Source organism: Mizuhopecten yessoensis, unplaced genomic scaffold (assembly GCF_002113885.1).
Source record: "Mizuhopecten yessoensis strain PY_sf001 unplaced genomic scaffold, ASM211388v2 scaffold4701, whole genome shotgun sequence".
Lineage (NCBI taxonomy): Eukaryota > Metazoa > Mollusca > Bivalvia > Pectinida > Pectinidae > Mizuhopecten > Mizuhopecten yessoensis.
Genome location: NW_018405678.1, coordinates 243,704 through 269,005, shown reverse-complemented (window position 1 = coordinate 269,005; position 25,302 = coordinate 243,704). Strand labels below are relative to the sequence as shown.

At 32.6% G+C, this 25,302-nt stretch overlaps 1 protein-coding gene across 1 annotated transcript in view; it reads left to right on the top strand.

Annotated features, from left to right (window-relative positions):
- Positions 1 to 25,302, top strand: part of LOC110449606 (CAP-Gly domain-containing linker protein 1-like) — a 96,353-nt gene that overhangs the window by 18,824 nt on the left and 52,227 nt on the right. The window contains exons 7-17 of the mRNA XM_021496572.1: positions 6,667 to 6,726; positions 9,387 to 9,485; positions 9,759 to 9,904; positions 10,346 to 10,406; positions 10,798 to 10,902; positions 11,257 to 11,409; positions 12,754 to 12,870; positions 18,784 to 18,841; positions 20,238 to 20,321; positions 21,491 to 21,558; positions 24,375 to 24,463. Of these exons, the coding sequence (XP_021352247.1) occupies positions 6,667 to 6,726; positions 9,387 to 9,485; positions 9,759 to 9,904; positions 10,346 to 10,406; positions 10,798 to 10,902; positions 11,257 to 11,409; positions 12,754 to 12,870; positions 18,784 to 18,841; positions 20,238 to 20,321; positions 21,491 to 21,558; positions 24,375 to 24,463 (1,040 nt within the window). The remainder of the gene's footprint in view (positions 1 to 6,666; positions 6,727 to 9,386; positions 9,486 to 9,758; positions 9,905 to 10,345; positions 10,407 to 10,797; positions 10,903 to 11,256; positions 11,410 to 12,753; positions 12,871 to 18,783; positions 18,842 to 20,237; positions 20,322 to 21,490; positions 21,559 to 24,374; positions 24,464 to 25,302) is intronic.

Here is a 25,302-nt window from a genome sequence, read left to right as displayed (position 1 = left end):
TGGTTAAGAATGTCAGCGATGTGTATACCCATGTGTATACCCGTCCTATCTGTGTAAGCAGGGTTGTTATCTTCCCAGTAATCAGGTTTATATTTTCGTTACAGTTCGCTACAAGTGTTTCTAGTTGATCATTTAAGCATATATTGGTAACTGGATCATTGGAAACTCAATAACGGTGTGTTAAATATACAAACAAAAAACAATTTTCAAAGGTGTTGATCGAAACTTGATCACTGTATGGAAAAAAAGCTGTCTTTATTTTTACATTCAAGGGAAACCTGTTTTCGTGCCAAATTCCTGTCACAATATATTTTGGTGGAGTTGTAATGATTAGCCTATATTTCGAACTTTTTTTTTTTTTTTTTTCATAAATTTAAAAGATTTAAACTTGTACTTATGCTGAAGATAAACACAACACTTTAAATGTATGAATGATCTTATCAGTTTATTATAATGTATATCATAGAATGAAGAATGAAAAAAATGGTGTTTTACCTCCAGATAATAGAGTAGCATATGATGTGGCTGAACCCTACATATATAATTACTGGTAAACATATACACACGTATAAAGAGAGTGATCCACGGTAAGAAAGCAGCTACTGTACTAGCACTTCTGCTGGCAACAATTTACAAGGGCACAGCATGTTATACATTTCTATAGGGTAAAATCCCATACAAAGGTAGCACACATGTCAAATTTGATATTTTATGGCAAAGATCTGTAGAAATTGAAAATGTCAGGTTTCTGATTATACTGTGCTGTGTTCATGGACACCTGGTTTGGGTGTTGTGTTTAGCCAGGAAAACTTGAATACTATTGCTATTACTGTTGCAGAAGTTGAAGTCATTTAGTGAATTTATAATGAAAAATATCTCGGTGATGTTTAAAAAATTTCAGCAGATTTTTTTAGTACTGCTCCATCAATAATATTTCATTGGCTATACACAAACAAGCACAGTAGTTACGCCAAACAAGAAATAAGTGTATTTCCTGTAAATTTATTGAAAAATCGACTGAAAAAATTGAGGATATGCACTAATATAGGGTAGGTAAGGTTACCAGAAACACAACATAATCTTTCCTTGGTCTTACATTATCAGTTTATTTTCATGAAGTTTGTACAGGCAAAACAGTTCTAAACGATTTCATTCATAGATAGTGTGAGAAATAGAATGCAAAACTTGTGAGATGTGAAGGTGATGCACCCCTTCAAGGTACCTATATATGTATGATGAAGCAAGAAGCGACCATAGGTAGTATTTAAAAAACAGCTCCCTGACACCTTGTCTGCTTTAACATCTTCCCACAGGTATATATATACCTGACTGTACACTCAAGGGTCACCTTTCCTCAAAATCACGTACCTGGTCCTCATCAGACCTATGTCGAGCATTCTTCAGCCTACGGGTTAATAACTTGGATATTTATAAGAAAACATAAGTAGTGATAGAAGAATTGTGTAAGAAGCAGAATTTTTTTTATTTATTATTGGTAATGATTTCATATGGAAAAATAAATGTTATGATATAACTATTGTTTGAATGATCGAGTTATCAAATCTCTCAACAAAACACTTGTAAACACTGTTTTTGAAAATAAAAAATAAAAATAAAAAACTAGAGTAAAAAATATGAAAAATATTATCCCCCATGCAAGCCATCTAAAACTCAGTCATGAAGTTTAAAGGTGTCCATGAACGTTTTTGAAGTCCAGTCTATGATATGTTATGTTATGTTAGGTATTTCTAGATCACCCAAGTAGATGTAATGTACAAGAGAAGCGTCGTATCTTTATCAGGATTTTCTATATCCTTACCAATGTCATAAACATACAGTATGTAAAAGCTCTGGATGGATGAGTGCTAATAGAGATGGCATCTAAACCGTCATTGAGCAGGTCCACAATAACACACCTTACATAGGTGTATTGTGTACATAGAAAGTAGGCAGGTATAAATCTCACTGTAGTATACATCAACATACTCATGTGAGGGGAGATACACAGATAGAAATAAAATGTTAACAATGTTCACTGGAATGCCTTTATACATGCCTGCACAGACCTTAGTGTCTAGGTGGCTTACAGAAATGATAACAAATCCAGCTTTTCACATTGTCATCATGAGCTACTTACCCGAGAAGGAGTCATGTGTTATGGTAGTTTTAATAAACCTTGTTTTAGCTTTGTCATATAGTACATCAGGGAAAATTCTGGAATTTGAGAGCAGTGGGCCATTTCAGCAATTTTTTGTCAATATCAAAAATTAAGAGGGGCCCTTGTATGTAAAATTAAATGGCCCCATGCATATGGCCTCCTCCGGGATTATCCATGTACATTGTAAATTTCCATTGGCATATTGTATATAAAACAAACAAAAAATCTTTCGGAAACATTCCTTTTGGTTATACTTTACGCTGGCAATTATATAATGAAACTAAAATAATCCTTTGGTCTCTAAGTGCATCAAAGGTTTGTATTAAAAGTTTCATATAGGAAATGAAGAGATCTTGATGGCATTAGATCTTGTTGACATTAGATCTTGTTGTTGACATTAGATCTTGTTGAAATGAGATCTTGTTGACTGGTGTTGTCAGCTTCACATATTGATATCAAATAGAAAATAAACACTAGGTGTTAAAAGGTAATGCTTGAGTTTATTTTAAAACATCAGATTTTCTCCTGCTTTGTCATATAATGTGTGGTACAACACAAGATAATATTGGATTTAATATTAGGAATCGAAATATATCTTCTCTGACATCAACAACACCGCTCATCGAACCCGGCAGCCCCACCCCTAACCTTAGACCTCCTTAAAATCAGTTCAATGACAAATCCATTAGAAGATCATCCCTGTTCACAACATCTATTATAATTCCTAGACACTAGAAACAGTGATAGAAGTCTTGCTGCTGTAAAAATGAATCGCCTCTATACACCAAGTTAGTGATGTCAACAATATGGAGCTGTGTTCTATTTAATCAATGAAGCCGTCATCCTGGGATTTCGGGACCAGAAAGTGATTCATATGCCGATGCATTGTCAGGCTCCCCATCAGAGAGTGGGGCTCACAGTTGCTGCTCATAAACAGCTAGCACTACGTGTGAATTGTGTAGCTTTGTGTGTTTTTTGCTGGATTTGGTATTTTTCTCATGCAGAGCTTTTATATTTATATATATATAACTCAGTAGATTCCAGACATTGAGTAACAGCTCAGAGCATCTAGATGATCATGATTGAACGCAATTTTAAATCAGTTTCGCTGATTTGTTTTTATGCATGGATATAATATACAGAGATGTTTTTAGGGTATCGTTGATGACATAGAAAATTTTTGGGAATTCTGACGTACCATGAATATATGTATCCGTACAAAACATGCGGTGTGCATGGTGTTTACGTTTTGGCCTGAATGCTTCCTCCACGCTTCACTCATTCTGTAATCCTCACCACTTTGTAATCTCGTAATCTCATTCTTATATATTACATATAGATGACAATGGAACTGTTCAAATCCTAAAGCCACATATATACATGTATATAGCAGTAGACTGTGTACAGAGAAATTTTTGCCTGGTCAAACCTTCGCTCATGAAATCAATTTTTGCCAATTAAAATTTCGCCCTTCACATTTAATTACAATGTTTATTGAGCTGTTATTACCTTATATTCAATGTAATGATAAATTCATCCTGCAGCGAAAATTTCTCTTAGTATACTGTAGCTGGACTACTTTCAGTATCACAGGACTATAAAGGTCAAGTTTCTATTAACTCATTCACCCCTGAATTTCATAACGAATTATTCCAAACTTTGAATTGGAAGAGTTTAAATGTGTCTTCGGGGGTAAATGAGTTAAATTGTCTTATAAAAGGATTGATCCCAGATTTTTTAGATTTTTTTTTTTAGAATTCTTCACGTTTTTAAAATTGTCTTAAGATTGAGGTAACAGACAACCCTGACTTGTAGCTGTGTTGTATTATATACATGTAGATGTATACCAACAAACGCACAGGACTGGCTGCTTAAGGCCTTCCTGCAGCCTTATTCAGGTTCTTCAGGCCCACTTGATGTTACATGATATAGGTATAAGTATATCTGGGTTTGGTTGGTCAAAGCCAGTTATATACTTAGCTTAATGAAAAGTTCATGCAAAATGTTTCGTGAAGCACCTCTTCCATAAAATGAAATCCAGTTCAAAAGTCAGACCACAGGTGTACATGAATTTATATCAATCAACTGAAGAAAAAAAATATGAAATATTAATAAAAAATTGAAAATTTCATTTGAAAAATGTGATTGAATTACTCTTCAAAGTAACAAAGCTTTGGACAACCGGATCCAAAAGTCAATTGTATATTATTTATATAGTTACTCGTTTTGGAAAATTGAACAGTTCCACTTAAAAAGCTTATTACAACTTTCTGCATCTTTCTATTTTTTAACTGTGTTACTTAATAATATGTTTGCATAATTATGTTGTCTGTAGGACAACGATGAAGGCCAAGTTAAGTTTGCATGTGTGTAAATGTCAAATCAAGTCATAACCTTAATTCAAAGAACTCAAAATTTAACATGCTAATAGATGGATAAAATTTCTTTATCCTCAGATGTAATGACTATTTATTTTCTTTAAGATGCAGTATTGTTATCTTTATATGAGTTATAATCATACCTCAGGCGATGAAGCATGCCAAAAGAATAGCTCTGTTATAAAATCAGTGTTATGTTTTTATTGGCTGAATTTTTAAGGCTGACATTTCATTGATTTGCATATTTTTTTTGCGATTATTTTTCTTAAAGGTTTACATGATTTATGGTTTTATTGATTTTTAGCACAAAATAATTTTGAATAAGCTTAACATAAAATGTTCTGTTGACATTGACAGAAATTCTGATTAAAGTGATGTCGACAAAATGCATCTGATTGTTAAATCCTGTTACATGTACAATATTTAGGTTTCAAAATACTGAAGGAACTAAATAGAGTTTTGATCATTCTGATTTTATTTATTCTTTGCGAGCAATAATATGTAATTCTAATTAATAAACTGTCTAATATAATTTGTATTGTTCTAGCTCATCTTATTTCTAAACAACAATATTATATGTGTAATCTTAGTTTCATAAAAACAAAATTTGATTGGTATTACAGAATTATACAGATCAGTTTTATCAGTGATAGATTGAGGAATATTTAATTCTGTCGTTAAAACGTTTAGGTGATACAGAATATGATAAATCTGAACGTCTAACATGTTTACAGGTTGTGTGGAGTAATACTGTTCTTAATTCCTTCATTTCACAAACTGATGTTAATCATGTGTTTCTGTGTTTGTAACAACACTCAAGTTTGGTGGTAGAGGCTGCAGTAAAATATCAATATCGTAGTCGTATATAAATAAATGTAAACATTTCTTAACAAAAGTTAAAAAATGTCAGCCACATTATTTCAAGCACCCGTAAAATGAACTTAGGAAAACTCTTCCTTGCTAGTGAACTTGGTACACATTATTTTGAGTATGATGAACTTTAATCTGAACACAACTTAGTCAAGTTTGATTGGATTGGTAAAAATTTGATAATAAAAAAAGAAAAATGAAATAGAAGGGTAAACTGAAATATTTTTCTCATAGCTTTGCACTATATTATATGAGATCGACAATATAGTTTAGTTCTAGATCTGTTGCTTTGATAGTTGAGGGACCCTAAATGTCAGTTAAGTATTAACTATTAAATAACTTGCTTAACATATTGTTTGCTACCTCTCTTTTTGCACTTCAGAATTATATATTCACTATGATATATTCATTTGTTAATCCAACCTGTATGCATGAATGCAATAAAATTTAAATTTAAATAGTCACCTATTAAAGTTTGAAAGTAATTATTATGGAGGAAGTTATGAAATGTATAGTTTGGAATGGGGGAGGGAGGTAGGGAAGGCTAAGTAACAAAGAAATCAGTATCTGAGAACCTAAAATGGTTAAAATATGAAGGTTTTAGAGTTCGCCCTTATTTTAATAATCGTTTTCCATTGACTTAAGCAATCTTATGAGAAACTTACAATTTATAGATGAACGAATAAAAAAAGTATAACTTTAAGGGTCATAGTACAAACAAAAGATACCTTTATATATCATAGTGAAGGTTTTTAGAAATCGTTCAAAGCAACAATTCACGAGTACAGCTTGCAGTGTACAAAATAATAAAATATTTATATAACTAATTAAGTGATCAAATATTTTTCGGAAATAGTTACATGCACCAAATCAAGAGTACAGCTAACGGAATAAACTTTTCAAATGTTCATGCATACCGTATGTAGAATAAACGAAGTAAAATTATATATTGAATTGAAACATTATTTGAATATAAAAAAAAAGCTTTTCAACAATCAAGGAAAATAATATTCTAAAATTTTCAATGATGTATAACAATATAAAAAATCAATTGAGATGAAAACAATCAAGGGGAGATAATATTGTTATTTTTGACCTGCCCTCTGCCACCTCTATTAACCCATTCACCCCTAAAGTCACATTTGAACCTTACCAAATCAATGACTGGGCAAGTCCAGTTTAGATATGTAGGGGTGAATGAGTTAATGCCACTGCTACTAATGATTGGTGTCTGATGGGAAGTCTCTGGTATTAACACAGGCCAAAAACAGCCAGCGACCCAGCACCCTTAACCTCTCCGCCACCACTACGGCCCTACAGGTGAGTCTGACACGTGGTCCAGCTCCGGGGAGCTACATCTGTTTATCAAATATTGTACTTGCATGTTATGTCGGCCCACTGTAGATGTCTGTGGTATGAAGTGTATACCCTTTGTACATTGTGTGTAATTAATGGGATGGTAAATATTGAAAAAAAAATAAAAAAAGGTTTCTTTCGTGCATTTGTTCAAATGGTTCACATTCAAAATGTGTTGGTATATATGTATCAAAGCATGTGCATAACTGTAGTGGTTGATATCTCCGCAGTAGAAGTTCAGTCCAGCATTTAATTTGAATTCTGAAAATGAAGTAAAATTACAAAATTCTTGGCGAGGATGATTTGTTAAACATTCCTTTGAAATTGTTCGTGTATGGTTGTACTGACCCATTTAGATCCAACTTTCAATTTTTCTTCCAGCAGAACAAAACTTCATTTCCTTATTTACTGTACAGATGCTTAAATTTGAACAACAATAAGGGCTTCAGCACCTTCTCGATTAAAAAAAACCACCAAAAAACATGCTTGAACATCATTATGATTATCGTGACATAAATTATAGTACATTTGTATCACATTATTAAGTGGTATCGACTTTAGCTAGAAGACAAGGAGGAAATATGAGTGTGTTCTGAATGTCCAGGTGTACTGTCTGTGTGATGTTGTAGATTATTCAAAAGAATAAGTCACCATGTTTTAAAACAAATAGGTCTCATGACATAAGTAATAACGACAGTATGATCCAATATGGGCACTGGATCTGAACAAACAAATGTTGGTTGGATATGTATTATAGACACATAATCAAATATTAAGTAATAACGACAGTGCAGAAAAAGGAATTTGTCAAATTTTCGAGGCAATCCGCCCCGACACAAACAGTAAAAACTCGATATAACGCCCCTCTATTCATCTGTCACCCTGGTTATCACGAAGATATTTTAAGGGCCCTTTCTCCTTTTAATTAACCATTTCTATTCACATACTTTTCATTATATTGCCAAACCTCTTTATAATGCCAATATTTTGCTTTATAAAAGCTGACTGTATAACAACGTTTCGCTGCATATACTTAAACTAGACTGCTAGACCTAACCTTTATAAAAGTTGATCCCGAAATAGTCAGTAATAATACCTATAAGATACATAGCAATGACCAGACGTGTCATTGAGTCCTCCGCAATGATATACCAATGCAAATGCATGTGTTGATTGATAAAACCAATTGATTTACTTCCAAGGTGTCTTGTGAATTTTGGATCTTCGAATAATCCGTAGTTTAATGAGGGTTTCTTGTGTATTTTGGATCTGTAGTTCTACCAGGGTGTCCTTTGTGTTTTGGGTCCTATTATTTTACTAACATTAGACTAAACTGTAGGGGGTGTTTTCGACCCTGTAATTTAACTCTAATATCTTTTGCGTTTTGGGTGCGATAATTTTACTAGTGTGTCACCTGTATTTTAGGTCCTCTGTGTATTCATGTCTTTGAAATGTACAGGGTAAATGTCCTTGTATGTCATTATCTAATTATATAACATGATAGAAAGTCTGTACATGTCATTGTATATAATTGTTTAGTATGATAAAGTCTGTGTACATGTCATAGTATGTCATGTGTGGATGTGAACCTGCCACGTATAATACTGTACATAATGTTGTCATTTTCATGGTTATTTGATTTCGCTGTAGACGGAAATCAGCAGTTTAAAACCTTCAAATCAAATTTCTACTAACTAATGGGTTTATATTGTTACTGCCAAATTATATAATATTTTTTGGCAGTGAATAAAAAAAAATAAACAGCTCCCTCGTTAAACCAATAAAACAGAACATGTATTATAGTTCAGGATATTTTGTACTGACTACCTGTTGTACAGTATTATAGAAGAGGATATCGTGTACTTATAATATGTCGTATGTGTTAACCCTTTCACCTCTGTAGACCAAAATGGTCTCATCCAGATCAATGCATGGTAGAGTCTACTAAAGTTACATAGGGGTGAAAGGGTTAAATGTTGGTTAATTATAAACAATAATCTGATGTTAATGATAATTAATTACAGCACTTTTTTGCCCTTTAAATAAACCAAGGGTATCCATGTTGTAATTAATAATACGTGATGTTAACCTCATGTTTGGTGTCTGCCAGTAGAAGGAACCAATATATAGTGTGTAATGTTCATTACTTTGGAATGTCTAGCTGTGTATAGCAGTGCTTAGCTGATTGGTTTATGTTTCCTAACCAGAAGTAACATAATTAATCTAGGTTTATTAAGGACAGGGAACTAATTCTTTAATCAATGTTTTTTTTCCTCATTTAAATCTAAACATTATTGGTGAAATTTCTGTCACACAGACGTCCTTCTTGGAAAGTCTGGAAATTTAACACTGCATCATAATTTTCGATAATAAAGTTTGTTAAAAATCAAATGTAAATTACTTCAGGTTTTACATATTACCTTAACAAGGTCCTTATGCTGTATCAAAAATAAGAAGAACTTTTAGCCTTTTAGAATTGTTATTTTCCCAGTCCAGTACTGGTAGACATTTTTACCCACTGTTGAACACTGTATAAGAGAATGGCGGCCACTATCTACAGTAAATTGCCTGTGTCCAGTTTCCAATGACCATATATATTTATACGTGTTTGATGTCACTCACAGAAAGCTTTAAAGGAGAAGGAGGAACACATAGAACAGCTGCTTAGGGAGAGAGACCTAGAGAGGGCCGAGGTCGCTCGTGCTGCAGCCCATGTAGACGAGGTGAGTTATCTCCCCTGTTGTGTGGTAGTGATGATGATTTTATAATTCTGTGTAATTTATACGAAAATGAAATGTGAATATTTTTCATGAAAAATCCATGGAATATTGTAGGCAGCATTTAGTGAAGTCAAGAAAAGTCTAAACCATTTAGAAATTTTAAAGTTGTTGTAAGAAATTGTTGAAATTTTGTAAAGGGTATCCAGAATGCATAATTACCGATACCTGCCTGTTGGACTGCCCATCATATTCTGCCTCATTTTATGTTGTGACCAGGCGGAGGGCGAACTCACAACCATGCGTGTTCAGAGCGAGCGTCTTAAGGAGGATACAGACGATGCTGTAGTCAAGTTAAGGAGCCATATACAACAGCTGGAGAAGGAGAAGGCAGAAATTCTCTGTAAACTGGAGGATGAGAAGAGGTTCAAGAAATACTGTTATTTGTTAAAACCAATAGGAAAATATGTTGTAGATTACCAATCACATCTCATAAATATCAAAGAATGGGTCTGCACAAAATTTGTTGTGTTTTTCCTTCATAATTGTAAATTTAATCAAAGAACAAACTGTTTGAATGTTTCTGGCTAAGATCGTCTATGACATAACCTGTGGGTTTTCCCTTAATGAACGTTAGAGAAAAACAAATAACATGCACACGTATTATCATTTCAACAGTTGGTTAACAAAATTGACTTTCAACATGATTTCTTGCGGATTTGTTCTGCAGAAATTTCATGAAAGCAAACGACAATCCGTATTGATGAAATACAATTTATAGCCTCTTAGGATGGTCCTCTCCAGAAGGATGTTACAGGAGAACTGTGGAGGAATATGTCCACTTGATAATATGTTTTGTATTACAGGAAAGTAGAGGACCTTCAGTTCCAGATAGAAGAGGAATCCATAACCAAAGATGATTTAGAGGTAACAGGGGTTTTTCAGGGCTTTATCGCCCGTAAATTTTGGTTGAAATTCGGCTCCATTCTATGGAGATTTAGATATTCCTCTTCTAACAGTGCCATCAATTATTTTCCAAGGGAAGAAAGTGGCAATTCCCAAAAGAACACCGTAAAAACCCTACAGTTATCAAAGGATTTTTTCGAGTAGTAATTAAAAAATAATGTACAATTCACTATCCTTACTTCAGTGCAAACTACCACATATTGGACAAAACCATGAAAAGGAAATTAGAAATGAATTATAAAACTTCAACTTTTACTTTAAAGAATGTGTAGAAACAGGTTAAATGCATACATGTAAGTTGGGGAAATGCAAGTGTACTTTATCATTAATTTTTGACTTACAACTTACCCAGTCCAGGACAGAAGAAGAGGAAGCCAAGCTGAAGAACCTGGAGAAGGCTCTGCGACGGGAGAAGGAAAGGGCAGACAAATTTGAACAGGAGCTGTTTGGTTTTAAGGTTCATACACAAATTATATTTGTTACTTATGTTACTGGAGGTCTAGAGTAAAAAAAAAAATCATATTTATAGCTGAACATGCATTAAAGACAATGTGTGCTCTTATTTCTATTTATCTTCATGGGTTTGGGTATATTTATAGTTTTTTTTTTTTAAAAACAGAAAATATCAGATGTGTGCATCTCGTCCATTAACCAAAATTTGGAATATTCTGCAATTTTTTAAACTTTCTCAAATTACTCAGCGCACAGGACATGTCACAGGTGTAGCATTCTGTTATTTATCGTTATACATGATTCTGAGTCGCACAAATCCATTCCTTCTGGTATTGTATCCTACTTCTCCCACACACAGGCCCTGCTGAAGGACAAGTCAGAGAGACTGACCGAAACAGAGGACCAGAATGTTGTCTTCCTGGACCAGATAGAGGAACTCACACACAAGTTTTCTCAGGCTGAAAACAAGGTCAAAGGTTATGAGTCCTCAAGACTTGAGGAAGGGGCCAAGGTATATTTTGCATGTTCTATTGATGACCGGGTGAAGTATTTTAAAAATAAAATTAATTTGAAATATTTTTGATTTTCCTTTTACATCATATTACCAGGTACAATAATATCAATCATAAATTACATGTATATATTTTACCTTTATCTATCGTTTAAATGAAAACTTTGGACATGACATTGTCATTGTAAGTATGGTTCCTACATTTCCCTGTTCAGAATGTACATGGTAACATATATGACTGTGGGCCCAGTAACATCCTAGTGTATAGCAAGCATTGACCTATAAACTCATTACCGCTGTCGAGTATTGATTTCCTTCCTTCTTTTCGCAAGAATAGCACTACAGTGCTATGTAGTGCTAATGTTTATTGTTTTAAATATGCGACGCTAACTAAAAATTCTTGTATTTTTTTTATCTTACTCAGTGTCATACAATACAAAACGTATGTATCTGATACAATCCCAAATTCATTAGTGGAAATAAAGATAACATTTATGTAAATAACCTGTTTTGAGTAATCAAAATTTAGATATTCAAAATTCACATTAAATGAAAGATATATATATGATTTCTCTGAAATTGAAAAAAAAATAAAAAGGAGGACATAATTAAATTTTAAGTGGGTTAAACATGAAATATGAAAATATTTTTTTAGTTTCTATGTGTATAATTTTAGGCTTAATGTTTTATATACCCATTGTCTATTTTAGCATGTCAGATTTACTTATGACATTATGAAAGATTTTATATTGAAAATAGTTTTATGACATTTTCACTAATGAAATATTCAAAAATTATCAGAATGACAAAAGTGGTATACTCACTTAAGATGAAGAAAAACGAGATATCTTCACTAGTACCAGTAATGATGTCAATGATTGTGACTTCACGGTACAAAGGCAATATGTGATTTTGTCGTCCAATAAATGGGTAAACGTGGACTATTCTCTGGTCGTTATCGGCAGTCGGAGCATATCTATACTCACAAAGTCTAATGCTTGATAGTCATCACCCCCTGTTGTAGTGTCACCACACCATGTCTGTAATCAGTTCGACCCGTAATACATAGCCACCACCCTAGGACCGGTACAAGCTGGAACCATTTTTCAAATAGGAACATTTCTGGTACATACATAACAAGACATGGTTTGCAGTGTTCTTCCAAAGTTTTGAAACCAGTGGCGGAATTGGAAAAAAAAACAGCTGGTTGAATGTACACATGCAATAATGGTAATATATTTTGAAAAGTTGCCAGTTCAAAGTTGATTATTAGCAGGCAACTAGTTTTTAATTAGAACACAGAGTGCATGTATTTTACAATGTCAGATATTCTCTCTCCTGCAGACCAGCCAAGTAAGCATAGAACTAGAGGAGAAGTCGTCTAAGGTTGCAGAGCTTGAAGACACACTCTCCTCGCGTAACCGTGAAGTGAAAGAACTTCAGAACAAGCTCAGTGAACTGGTGAGTAGGAGTGTAGATGTACTGACCTTTATTCTCTCCTGTCTGCTATATATACAAGTGTCGTCAAATGTTGTCTGTCTGTGTATATATGGTGAGAGATATAACCTTATTTGTCCCTATATACAAAGGTATGTGTATTTACTTAAACATAATGTGTATTAACTTAAACAAGTTTATACATAAGTGTTACACAGGTGTCATACAGGTATCTATACATAAGTATGAATTAATTTTGAGATCTCCTGTATTATCTAGCTAAATCCATGAAAACCGGTCCGTATTTTTTTTAACAATTTACTAAGTCAATAAAGGAATATCCAGAATTATTAGTAAGAAGAAAGAATGTATTCCGAGTAATACATTTTCTGTATTGAACGGTCAGCCAATGGAATTTGGCAATTGATTCTTAAATTAATGAATGCCTCATTTGATTGGTTGACTTCTGAGTTTGACCCCAAGGTCAGATTTATGACAGTATTGAGGTCTGGCTTGACGTTTGTCTTGTTTTGATTTGTTATTGCTTTGCATACTCTGCTTACTCTTGTTTTATATCACCTCTAGTAAGACAGAAATTTATTGAAAGGGGTTATGAAAAAAGGCAAGACTGGAATCTGTTCTTCACTTTTGAAAAATTATAATGCATATTAAATATATTCATAGAATGCAAATATGTTTAATTAAATATGTTCATTAAAGTAACTTAGAATTTTCATTTATTTTATACTGTATTTTTTTTGTTCAATATTAAATATTTGTAGGTCAGTTTGGAAACACAAGCTCAGATTTTTTCTCCTGTAGATGTTTGAAATATAAGTTGTTATATTTTATGTGAAATTGAATGTTTTCAGAGGAACTATAAGTATTTCTCACAGGTATCTATGCTAGGAGACCTAGCCAAATCACTTGACTTAGGGTGTTCTTGTAGTCACAATTATGATAACATGTCTCTGAGGGTGTTTGTGAAAATCACACAGAGTTATCTCCCTTTTGAGGTTGTCTGCCCTTTCTCTTTGCTGTCTTGCATTCCTTCCAATCTCTCCTTCATAATTGATTTTTTTCCTGACCGTTACATCCATGACCAGACTGTTTTGCTTTGCTTACATTGAAATGTAAAGTTTTAGATTTAGAATTATGTCCAGTTAATTAATTTTATATATATTTAATGTAGATTTTTATTTTGCCATAATTAGTTCAGTGTTTTGTTTGCTTTTAAGCCTTACAGCTATCTGAGTTTGCACAAATGAAATTGATGTAATTGCACATTAATATAGTATAATTGATTTCGCTCAATAATCATTGCAATGTTTAACCCATCCACCCCTGAAGGCACATTTGAACTCTTCCAATACAACGATTGGAATAGTTCATTACGAAATTTTGAGGGGTGAATGAGGTAAAGGAAATAATATAAATGCATGAGCATCGTGATCTAATCATACAAAAGTTGTATAAACTGGAGTTATCATAGGTGTTATTTTTGTTGTTGAATAAAAAAAAAAAATGAAGTTTGAATGAACCTATTTTTAACCTAGACTAAACATAAATAAGTAATGCTATAATCCTATGATAATTGGGAAAAAAAAAAATTGGATGTAGCCTTATTGTAAAGATGAATATAGCATATCACCTAATTAATGTGTTGGAAATGTTGCTTGATGGAATTGTATTAAGGTTTCTTGGGGGAAATATTAAAAACTACTGCTAGTCAACACGGATGGTTCTTTTCCATTTATTGTATTACTTAAATGTTTTATTCCTGGAAAATTGGAGATAAGTTTGGATCAGCTGGTGTGGTTTTTTGTTTTTTGTTTTCTTGATTATGAATTGATGTTGAATTTGTATGAAATCAGCTTGGAATCATTTTCACTTCGATAAAAATTTAGGAAAATGAAATTTTCTGACCTATTTTATGGAAAACTTAAGTTCTGTGACATACACTTCTCAAATTTGACTGATGGTATAAAAAAAAAATGCAAGTGCTACAGGCGGTGATGATTTCCAGCTGATTTATGATACATAATGAGTTGGTTTGATGGGTCCACTTTTTATTTCGCCATCATTCCTCACCACAACCTAATGTTACTGTGATGATCTCTGTCAAATCAAAGCTCCTTCTTTTAGGGCGTTAACAAATATGTTTTTTCATCAAAATTATACCATATAAGTACTTGGTGCATAAGTAATTTCACCCTCTCCCAGTTATTGGAGTTATATAGTATGATTTATGATAATATTTTGTCAAACTGTCAATATCACAGTGTATACAAAAAGTAGAGAGGAAAAATCAATAAATATGCTTGAAAACATGTTGGAAAATATCTTATTGTGATTTGTTTAAAGAATCAAAAAGATACAATTTATATCAATTTTCATTTTAAATGATATAAAACGATACATATATGGTATAATTTTAATTACACATTAAGCTTGTTAACGATGAAACCACAAAAATTGAGGATCTGATATTCAAACTTTTATCGTATAAATATGTTTATTGTCCTATGGTCTAGGTCGACTGATCATAATGAAAACTTTGGACAGGTTGATAATTGTAAATTTTGACGTTTTTTTCCTGTCTCTATAGCGATATGGTCTGTGTCGACTGGAGGCTTTACTTGACTGGGATCATGTTAGCCCCTAAGTGTGTATATACTAATACTTTGTCAGCACAAAAGGGAAGGTAAGGGAAAGACCACAACACTTTCCCTGCACGGCACTGCACTTAAAACCGGTCCCTTGTCTGGCTTGGAGTAACCTCCCCTTACTTTTAATTTTGGTGTATGCTGTTTTTAGTTGATTATTCAGTTAATTTTTGTAATTTGATTTTACAGTCAAACTGCTTTATTTACAAGTCATTGGGACCATGAGTAGATTTCTGAGATAAAGAAGATATTTGATAAATTAATATGCAAGTTGAAATGTTTTAAGACAATACATGGGACCATTGGGTTGTCAATAATGAGGTTTGGTTGTATTTTGATCTTGCTTTCTTTGCATATTAGCCAAGTTATTACCATGACTAGTACAGCTTGCATACATCATTTAGGAATATGCTAATCTGAGATCATAATTTATCAAAAGAAGTGTAGCTCATGAAATCAAACTTTTTTTGCAAATATATTTTTTGTCATTCATGTAAAGTGGAAATCATAGTTGTCTTTTCTTATGCATTCCATCTTAGAGGTAGAAATGGTATTAGGTTTGAGGAGGCAAAACCCTACATGCTAATCTCTAATGTTGACTGTGTAGATGGTGGTATTTAGTGGGACTGAATGTGGTAGAGTATTGTAGTAGGATTACAATACCTTAGTTAGGGAGTTTGGTAAGTAGGTAGGACATTGCTAAACAATTTTTGAGAATAGCAAAGGAAACAATAAAAAGAAAAAAAGCCAAATAACTATTAAACAGTATATGTAAAAAAAAGTTTTAAAAAAGAAATTCCTCAAGTTAGCTCGTTTCTTTAAGACAATAGTATATGGACAATTATAATGAATTGATTCCGTAGAAAAACAGTATAATACATACTGTAAATGTGATATTCTTGTTACATTGTTTTTGTACTTTTTCCTTTTCTGTATTTTTCTCCATTTTCAGCTGCAGTGGCTGTCAGTTTATTTACATGGCTGTTGATATAATATGATTTTATGATTTACGATACTAGATATGATTTTCTGATTTACGATACGATTTTATGATTTACGATAGACTAGTTACGTTGTCCACCTAGAGTACACCTCTGCTTGTTATGCTGTAAGACTATATATATACTGTCATTGATTTGACCTTCGCTCCTGTCCATTATGGATCTTTTTGTTAAGTTATTGATCTCTGGACGATAGCATTGATATAGAAATACCAATTAATTTACTAACCAGAGATATGTGATTGTTCAAAACCTGTTTGTAGTCATTTTAAAACTTAATTTCCTTTATAAAAATATATGTTTACAAATTCTCAAAGTATTCGAGACCACTAGAAATCTATGAATATTTTGCTTTTTATGAATCATTGTTTTAATAGTCTGTAACATTCAAGCCATAATATTATATACAGCTCTTGAATTGGATCTCGGGAATTTTCATTCAATTTCATTAAAGTACGAATAATATAAAATGGAAAATAGTACATTTGGACATCAGTAGCACTGTTATGATAATTAGTTGTACATATACATTCATAGCTATCAAAACATCATAGTCAAAGCAAGATGTAACCTATTTATACAAAAACATTTTTTTGGGTGAAAATGAACAGAGTTTGAACAATCAGCAGTGTACAGAAGAGACTGGATTGGTCTACAATGAGGCTACAATATATATGAGTACCTTTTCTGTGTATTTGATTTTTTATCGCAAATTACATTTATGAAATAATACGTAAAATGTCATGATTTTTCAAAGAACCATTTGAATAAATCTAGGATAGAATTCAGAAAACTAAATGTATTTTATTTTCAATAATTCATTTCTTAAAAGTAAAGAAAAAACACAGGTTCATTGTGTTATAAGTCTGTATTATTTCGGATTGATTCCTTGCCCAGATGATCATTTATTTGCCTATGATACTTTTCCTATTTCATGATTGTGTGCTGGTGTACAATATTATCATTGTATAGTACGACACAGAAGACTCTTAATAGGGATAACATTTGGTCTGATCTATATTGTCACCTGCTTTTGCAATTTAATGACAAGATCAAATGCCTTGCTGCTATAGTGTGTATTGAGGGTGTCGGTTAGGCCAAGTTAAGATTCCTGTGATGTCTCTAAAACAAGATGATCAGTATTTAAATAATAGCGCAGACAGACAAAATCATTTAACATGACTACCTGTTCTTGTCCAAAAGTGGCAGGTATTCAGTCTGAAAGAATAAAATTGAATGATCAGTCTATGTAAACAAAATTGAATTATAAAATATAACTTTAATTTTTAGCTTGGCCTTAATATCAAAATGAAAGTCCAGAGACCATTAACACATTAGATGGAAAACAGACATATTTCCTTGCATCCAGCTTCAATTAAAATTATCATTCATGTGAGATTTCAAGTCTTGATTGTCCTATTTTATTTAATTCAAGTTTTAAAGTATACTTTTAGTTGAGTGTCTGTTATCATGTGAATGCTTTTATCAAAATTAAAAAAAAAAATATATATATATATATATAAAATAGTTCATGAGTTTCTCTCTCACTCTCTGTGTCCTTTTTGTTTTTTGGACATAAAGGATTTTTGTTGTGATACAAATATTTATAAATTGTCAAGTTTCTCTGTAAGTTCAATACCAATTTGATAAGAAATCTTAGAAACAAAAGTTGATTTAAAAGATACAAATGTGAAAAGATGATTATGAGTTGATATTTTGAAATTTTCACTGCTATGTTGCAAATAAGAAATATGAATAAAAGTATTTCTTAAAATTACTTTTTTTTTGTATTATAACTTCCACTTATAATCTGTGTACTTACTTTATTGTATGATTTTCAAATAAAATTCTGTGTGCTAATACAGCACTTGAATTTTGTATGAAGAAAATTTGCATGGTTAGAAGGTAGTGGAATTAACAAACAAAAAATAGATATGGAAATCCAACATATGGGGATTTCCTTTTGATTACAGATAGTTTGAAAAGAAGTATCCTAATATTTTCACATGGAATTTAATTCATTTGAAGGGGAAAAAATCCTTTGTCAAATTTTGTTCTGTATACAGCATATTCCCATAATTGAAAAGTAAATCCGATCTGTGATTTTGATAACATATAATGTATACCTTATCAGTACATTTCTCTACCCATCATACAAAAATCAGGATAAAAAAGCATGTACAAAATTTTGATGAAAAGGTGATAATTAAAACGACTGTTTTTCACTGTCCTAAATGTTCTTACTATAATTTGAATTTTGTTCCCCCCAGAATGAAGAAGTTAAAACCAGCACAATACGCAGACAAAAACTGCAGGAAACTATCGACAGTAAGTGGAAACTAGAAATTTTGATTTGTAATGTACTTCCTATAACTTCAAATTATTTGATATCAAAGTTTTACTTTTTACACAAACAATAATAATAATAATAATTGAGGTTTTTATATACCGCTTTATCACAACCTAGTTCGTAGGTCGTCTCAAAGCGGTTCACAAATTATTATCCGTGGCTATAGGGCCTTGGGAACCAGCCAATATCTTTCTCAACACCTTGGGGAGCATACATCCGGAGCTGCCATTTCGGCGCTCACAGCTAGCATTCAACAATTCTAGCATTTCCCAACCACATACATACTCATTTACAGCTGAGTAGACTGGACCAAGCGGAGTAAAGTATCTTGCTCAAAGATACAACACGGTGCTGTGCCGTGATTCGAACCCACAACCCTCGGGTCACGAGCCCGGCGCCCTACCACTAGACTACCGTGCCTCCTGTATGTATTAAACAAGTCACAACATTTCAAGACCGACTGGTCCCTTTGTCGACCTATGACTTACTCTCTACCATTGTCATAGCTTGACAAAGGGACCAGTCGGTCTTGAAACTTTGTGACACGTTTCATACCTACCTTGTTTGTGTAAAAAGTTAAACCTTGATATCACATATTACCAAACTGAGGAATCTTATAGAAGATTTCAGATTATTCATCTTAGATTTTTCATATGAAGAGGCTTAATATGATGTCAAAGTATCAGTTCTATATCATAAAGCTCAAGGTCAGAGCAAGGGGTCAAATGTCAACTTATTTTTATGCTTGTCAAGACTGTATTTTATAGTTTGCTGAACATTTTCTGATGAAACTTCACTTAGATGGGTATCGAGAACAGTGTTGTGAAGCCCTTACATACACTGATATTTAGCTTGGGTGTTTCCAAGCGGTCAAATTTACAAGGTCATCAAAACAGAAACAAAATACATTTTTTTTACCTTGTTTCAATTCTCTTGGTTTAAAATAGACAAGATAAATCAATGTTCTTCGGCAGCTCTTGTTTATACTTGATTGACTAAAAACTGATAGAGTTATCAGTAAATGGTGTTAATTTCAAGGATATATATATATATATGAAATGTGTTTGAAGCATTAGAATAACTTCCCAATCTTTCACCAGATTTTCTTTGTTTGGAGTTAAAGTTCACTTACTGTGGCAATGATAATTGCCACTTAGCAGAAATTATCTGAAATGTTTGCAATGTGAAAATACTCAAAGTTTATAAGAAATCAGTTTTTCAATTTCAGATAAAATGTAAAATAGGACATATTAGAGGATGTATTCCTGTCCTGAATAGAGATGCAATTGTACTTGTAATGTTCAGCAATAAATTCATTAATTGAAATGTAGTAACATTTGATTAGATCATCTTTTTTCTGTATCACTTAAACAGATTTATCAGCACAACTTACAAACAGTGGGGATGCATCTAACAGTCTAAATACAGAAATACAGAACCTCAAATCACAAATCTCAGGTAAGTAGTTGTATACAGAACCTCAAATCAGAAATCTCAGGTAAGTAGTTGTATACAGAACCTCAAATCAGAAATCTCAGGTAAGTAATTGTATACAGAAACTTAAATCACAAATATCAGGTAAGTAGTTGTATACAGAACCTCAAATCAGAAATCTCAGGTAAGTAGTTGTATACAGAAACTTAAATCACAAATATCAGGTAAGTAATTGTATACAGAAACTTAAATCACAAATCGCAGGTAAGTAGTTGTATACAGAAACTTAAATCACAAATCTCAAGTAAGTAATTGTATACAGAAACTTAAATCACAAATCTCAGGTAAGTAAATGTATACAGAAACTTAAATCACAAATCTCAGGTAAGTAATTGTATACAGAAACTTCAATCTTAAATCTTAGGTAAGAAACAAAGAAATACAGAAGCCAAAAGTCGTAAAGAATTAAATAAGGAAATACCCCTACACAGAACTGGAATTGATGTGTTTATAAGACATCGGATCATATAGAGTATTAGAGTCCAATAGAATGGTATTGGTTTTCTGAAAATTGTTACTTGATGTGCCTGAAACCTACTGTCATAAAATTTACAGATAGTAGTAAAACTGTCCTGATGAAGCACAATGTTCAGGCGAAACCGGTAGACCACACCAATAAACATAAGAAAATCAGTCCCTAGCTAGTTTGTTGCTATTGATCATGTACCCTTTTAGATTTGTCCTTACTCTCCAATCACCCTGCATACCTTCTGGTATCCAAGCAAAGGACAACAGGACACACCTTTCCGCCACTACTCACCTCGGCATTGGCTCTATCCTAGGACTTCATAAAATTTACAGATGGTATAATGATAAAAAAAATATGTATATATTACCTGTACAGTTTGAGACTACCTCAAATGACTTTGAATTTCATTGTTCTAAGGTCAAGGGCAGCATTACAACTTATGTAAATTATTGAACAATGACACTAGCTAATTTGCATTGAAGCATGGGAATTCATGTCTTACTGACAATTTCTAGTGTTTCATCAGAGCTGTTCAACCGTACTGAAATCCCGTCGTAAAAGTTTTAATAATTACTAAAGTGCGCAAATAGTCTATATATATTGTAGTATGTGTGGTTTGACATGATTATTTGTTTTAGTAATTTTGTTTGTTTACTCTGTGTAGAGTTACAACGACAAGTAGAATCCGGTAGGCACAAGGAACAACAACTGACCGACGAGAAGAACCAGCTTGTAAGTACAGTAATCATTGAGCACCTGTATCCATCAACACACCTGTATCTACTGTATAGGGCATCATGTATGTACTAAGTAGGGCTACGGTCAACACATATATACTACTACTTAGGCCAGCGGTCATTCTAATGTGCACTGACCTTTCTATAATCATCAGTGAGGCTAGATGACTCTATTTTATATTTGCACCATGACATTTCTGATCTGGTAAAGAAATAAAGCAAAATAGATATATATTTTTCCCCCACCACATATGAAATTTTACCTCTTTTGTCATTCAGTTGTTTCCATATCTTATAGGAAGATGTTGTACTTTGTATTCTTTGTATATATATATAATCAGTAGATGTTTCCTTCCTTCCCTGCTATTCCTATCTTTATTGTAGGGTGGGTTGCTTTTGTCTGTCATACCGACGCTAGCAGAAACAACCTCAGTATACTGAGGGGTAATCTCCGACATACATTTATAATCAAACATGTTAGATATCATACATACTTAAATAGTATCAATGTGATTCTGTCATGTTTTTTAACAAAAAATATATAAATTTCATGAAAGAAAGATCAATATCTAAAAAAACAAATCGCATAAATTTAAAGTATAACATTCAACACGTTCAATTCTTTTGGTAAGGAATTGTCTGAAATTTTTTATGAAAATGACTAAACAAATTATTTACACAATACAACAAATAAAACAACTTTATCAAAGATGAATACAAGTTTTTTCCAAGTGATAAAAGTTTGACACTTTTCACTAAAATCTTTGAAATATAAATCTTGATCTATTTGTAATAATTTCTCCAGCACTCTTTACAGGTCCATCTTGATGTTAAGATTGAAAGCTCCTGGTTGTAGTCTTGAAATTGAAATCTATTCTAGAAAAACTCAAATTTATATCAAATTTTTCTTTTGAAAACTTGTTCCAAATCATTATCATGAATATTTCATATACTAGACTATTTTTGTATTTTGTTAGGATATGTCCGGTATTCTTTATTTCATTTCTTGGGTATTGATTTCAGTAAAAAATTAAGTGTTTAAAAATTGAATACACAAACATGATGAACATGCAAGTTAAACATATAATCGGTAAGAAAGCTTCTAAAGATAAAAGTGCGAACGATAACATGAGCAATACTGATAGGCATGAAAAACAGGTCACCTCGATCATTGTTAGGGTCATGTAGGAACACATACATTGCCTGCTATGTTGTACAGGTCACCGCGATCATTGTTAGGGTCGTGTAGGAACACATACATTGCCTGCGATGTTGTACAGGTCACTTCGATCATTGTTAGGGTCGTGTAGGAACACATACATTGCCTGCGATGTTGTACAGGTCACTTCGATCATTGTTAGGGTCGTGTAGGAACACATACATTGCCTGCGATGTTGTCAGCAGTGTTGTCTTTTATGCATCTGTGACCATTTTATTCCTACATTTGTTCCACTGTATGGCCGTTTGAATTGTCTCTGGTCATTTGTATTCTTTATCTAGTGAGTCTGCTGGAGTGTATGGCAGTTCGTCTGAATGTTCTTTTTTTTGTATGGCTTATCTACCTTTCTGTGAAATTCAATAAAAAGAAATATCCCATTTGGGGTTTTCATTGATTTTGTCATGAATTTATTAGTATTTCGTCCTAGAAAGAAAATGCTTTTCTATTTCTGTAATTTGTTGTAATGTATCAAATTCGTTCAGGCTTCATTTATTTTGTGGAATTATGTATGACTTAAGCTACAAGATGCTTTTGTAGATGTTTGAAATATAAGAAACTATTTAAAGTGGAAAAATGTTTTATAATATTACAGAAATAGAAATGCATAGGTATTTGTTTGTCTAAATTCATTCTTTTCAGCATACAAGTTATATTGCAGATCTTTTTTTTTTCACCCATTTTCTATTTTTTTTTTATAATTATTATTTATTTTGCTTCAGTTGAGTTTTGAAGTTTTGGTTGGTGTTTTTACTTTGCCAGCTTTTGTTGAGCTCCTGTGCCCACGAAGGGTTGCCTCCCCTTACTTGTATTCCCGATCATCCTCAGCTATGTCATGGCTTATAGTGTTTTACATACATGAGGCCATGTTGAGGTTATTTTCATTCACATGCAGTTTTACACAAAGCATATGTTGCTAGTTAACTTTATTTATGGGGAAAAAAATCAATGATTTTGTTCGAAAAGGAAAATTTGAAAATGTTTCAGTAAAATATTTTTTATTTGAGTTTTTTTTTTTTTTTTTTCAAGGTGTTAAGCATTGAAAATTAATTCCTTTTTCATAAGATAGATAATAATAAGATTTAAATGGGTTAAAACAGAACCATGAACATTTAATTGATATTTTGTTTCAATTACCTGGTAAATAAAACGACAAATAGCATTCAAGGATAATAAGAACCAAAACAAAATTGGAACAAATCTTAGGATTGAAAATTTTAGGTTAGGAATCAACAACTGTTGATTTTCCTTTCATTAAGTTTGTAGAATTTAAATCTATCTGTAGCTTAGATAAATATTTACCACTTTTTCAATGTATGTTCCCCATTCTTCACTTTCTCAGCAGAAACCAAAGTCTCATTACGACCCTTCCACACGCCATTTTATCAGGTAACCTGTGAAAAATAGATCTTTCTCTGTAGTTTCACCTATAATCAGATTTCTGTTTTTTTTATCATAAAAAAATTAACACATCATTTTCACTAGACATCAGTCTGGGCACATGACCTCATTTTCATAGCTATTAATCCAATTTCTAATATATATTTTTTTATGATTCATCATTATGTTTCTCCCCTGGTCTTTGCCGTTCAAAGGAACTACAAATGAGCGATATGGTGAGCAACTCCGGTGATAGCTCAAAACGTCTTTCTCTGATGAACGATCAACTCACAGAGAGGAATAGGTTAGTCTTGTTTTTGTGCATCAATTATGTTTGTGTTTCATACTTTTTTTGGTGTTTGTTGATTTTTGTTTTGCTGTGGCAATATTTGATTCTGTTTAAAACCTATGCAAAAGAACGTCCATAAATTGTTTTCAGAAGAAAGCTTTATCTTAAACCTTCGTTTTGCTTACATGATTTTCCTTTTTGATTTGTAAAGATAATAAGCAATATTGTCAAAAATTGAGCACATGTATATATTTTTTAATGTTTTGTTTTTGTTTTTACTTAGCTGACAAAAAATATAACCAAAAATCCAGTCCTGAATTATTAGTTATCCTGTTTTTAATTACTTAACACCTCAACAAAAACAAACTTATGATAATAATGGAAAGGAAGATACTGTGTGTAGAGAGTTAGCTCCCTTAGTAATTGAATCCTTTCACTTATGGGTTCTTTTGCAAAGGTTGTTGTGGCTATTGGCTTTGTGATGTATTGAATTAGCACACTTGTTTCAGCTGCATGTTAGTATGTGGTGTTATATTGTAAGGTACATTTTAATGCCTATGTTGTCGTGATTTGTCGTGTACCGTGTCATTGATTGTTGTGCACCTTGTCTTAAATTGTTGTGTACATGTATGTATGTAATGTATCATTGCACTATCAGGAAGTCAGTCTAAAAAAAAACACATTAGGGAAAATGTTTAGTAAGGAAATACAGTAGAAACAGCTGATTATCTGAACCTGGACTGGTCCTCTGTCTATACGATTATTGTCTTGTGTATGAACTTGAGCAAGTCTACAGATGTAGCACAGGTCAAGAGCCCGTAGACTTGCTCAAGTCATTCTACGGATGGGAGTTT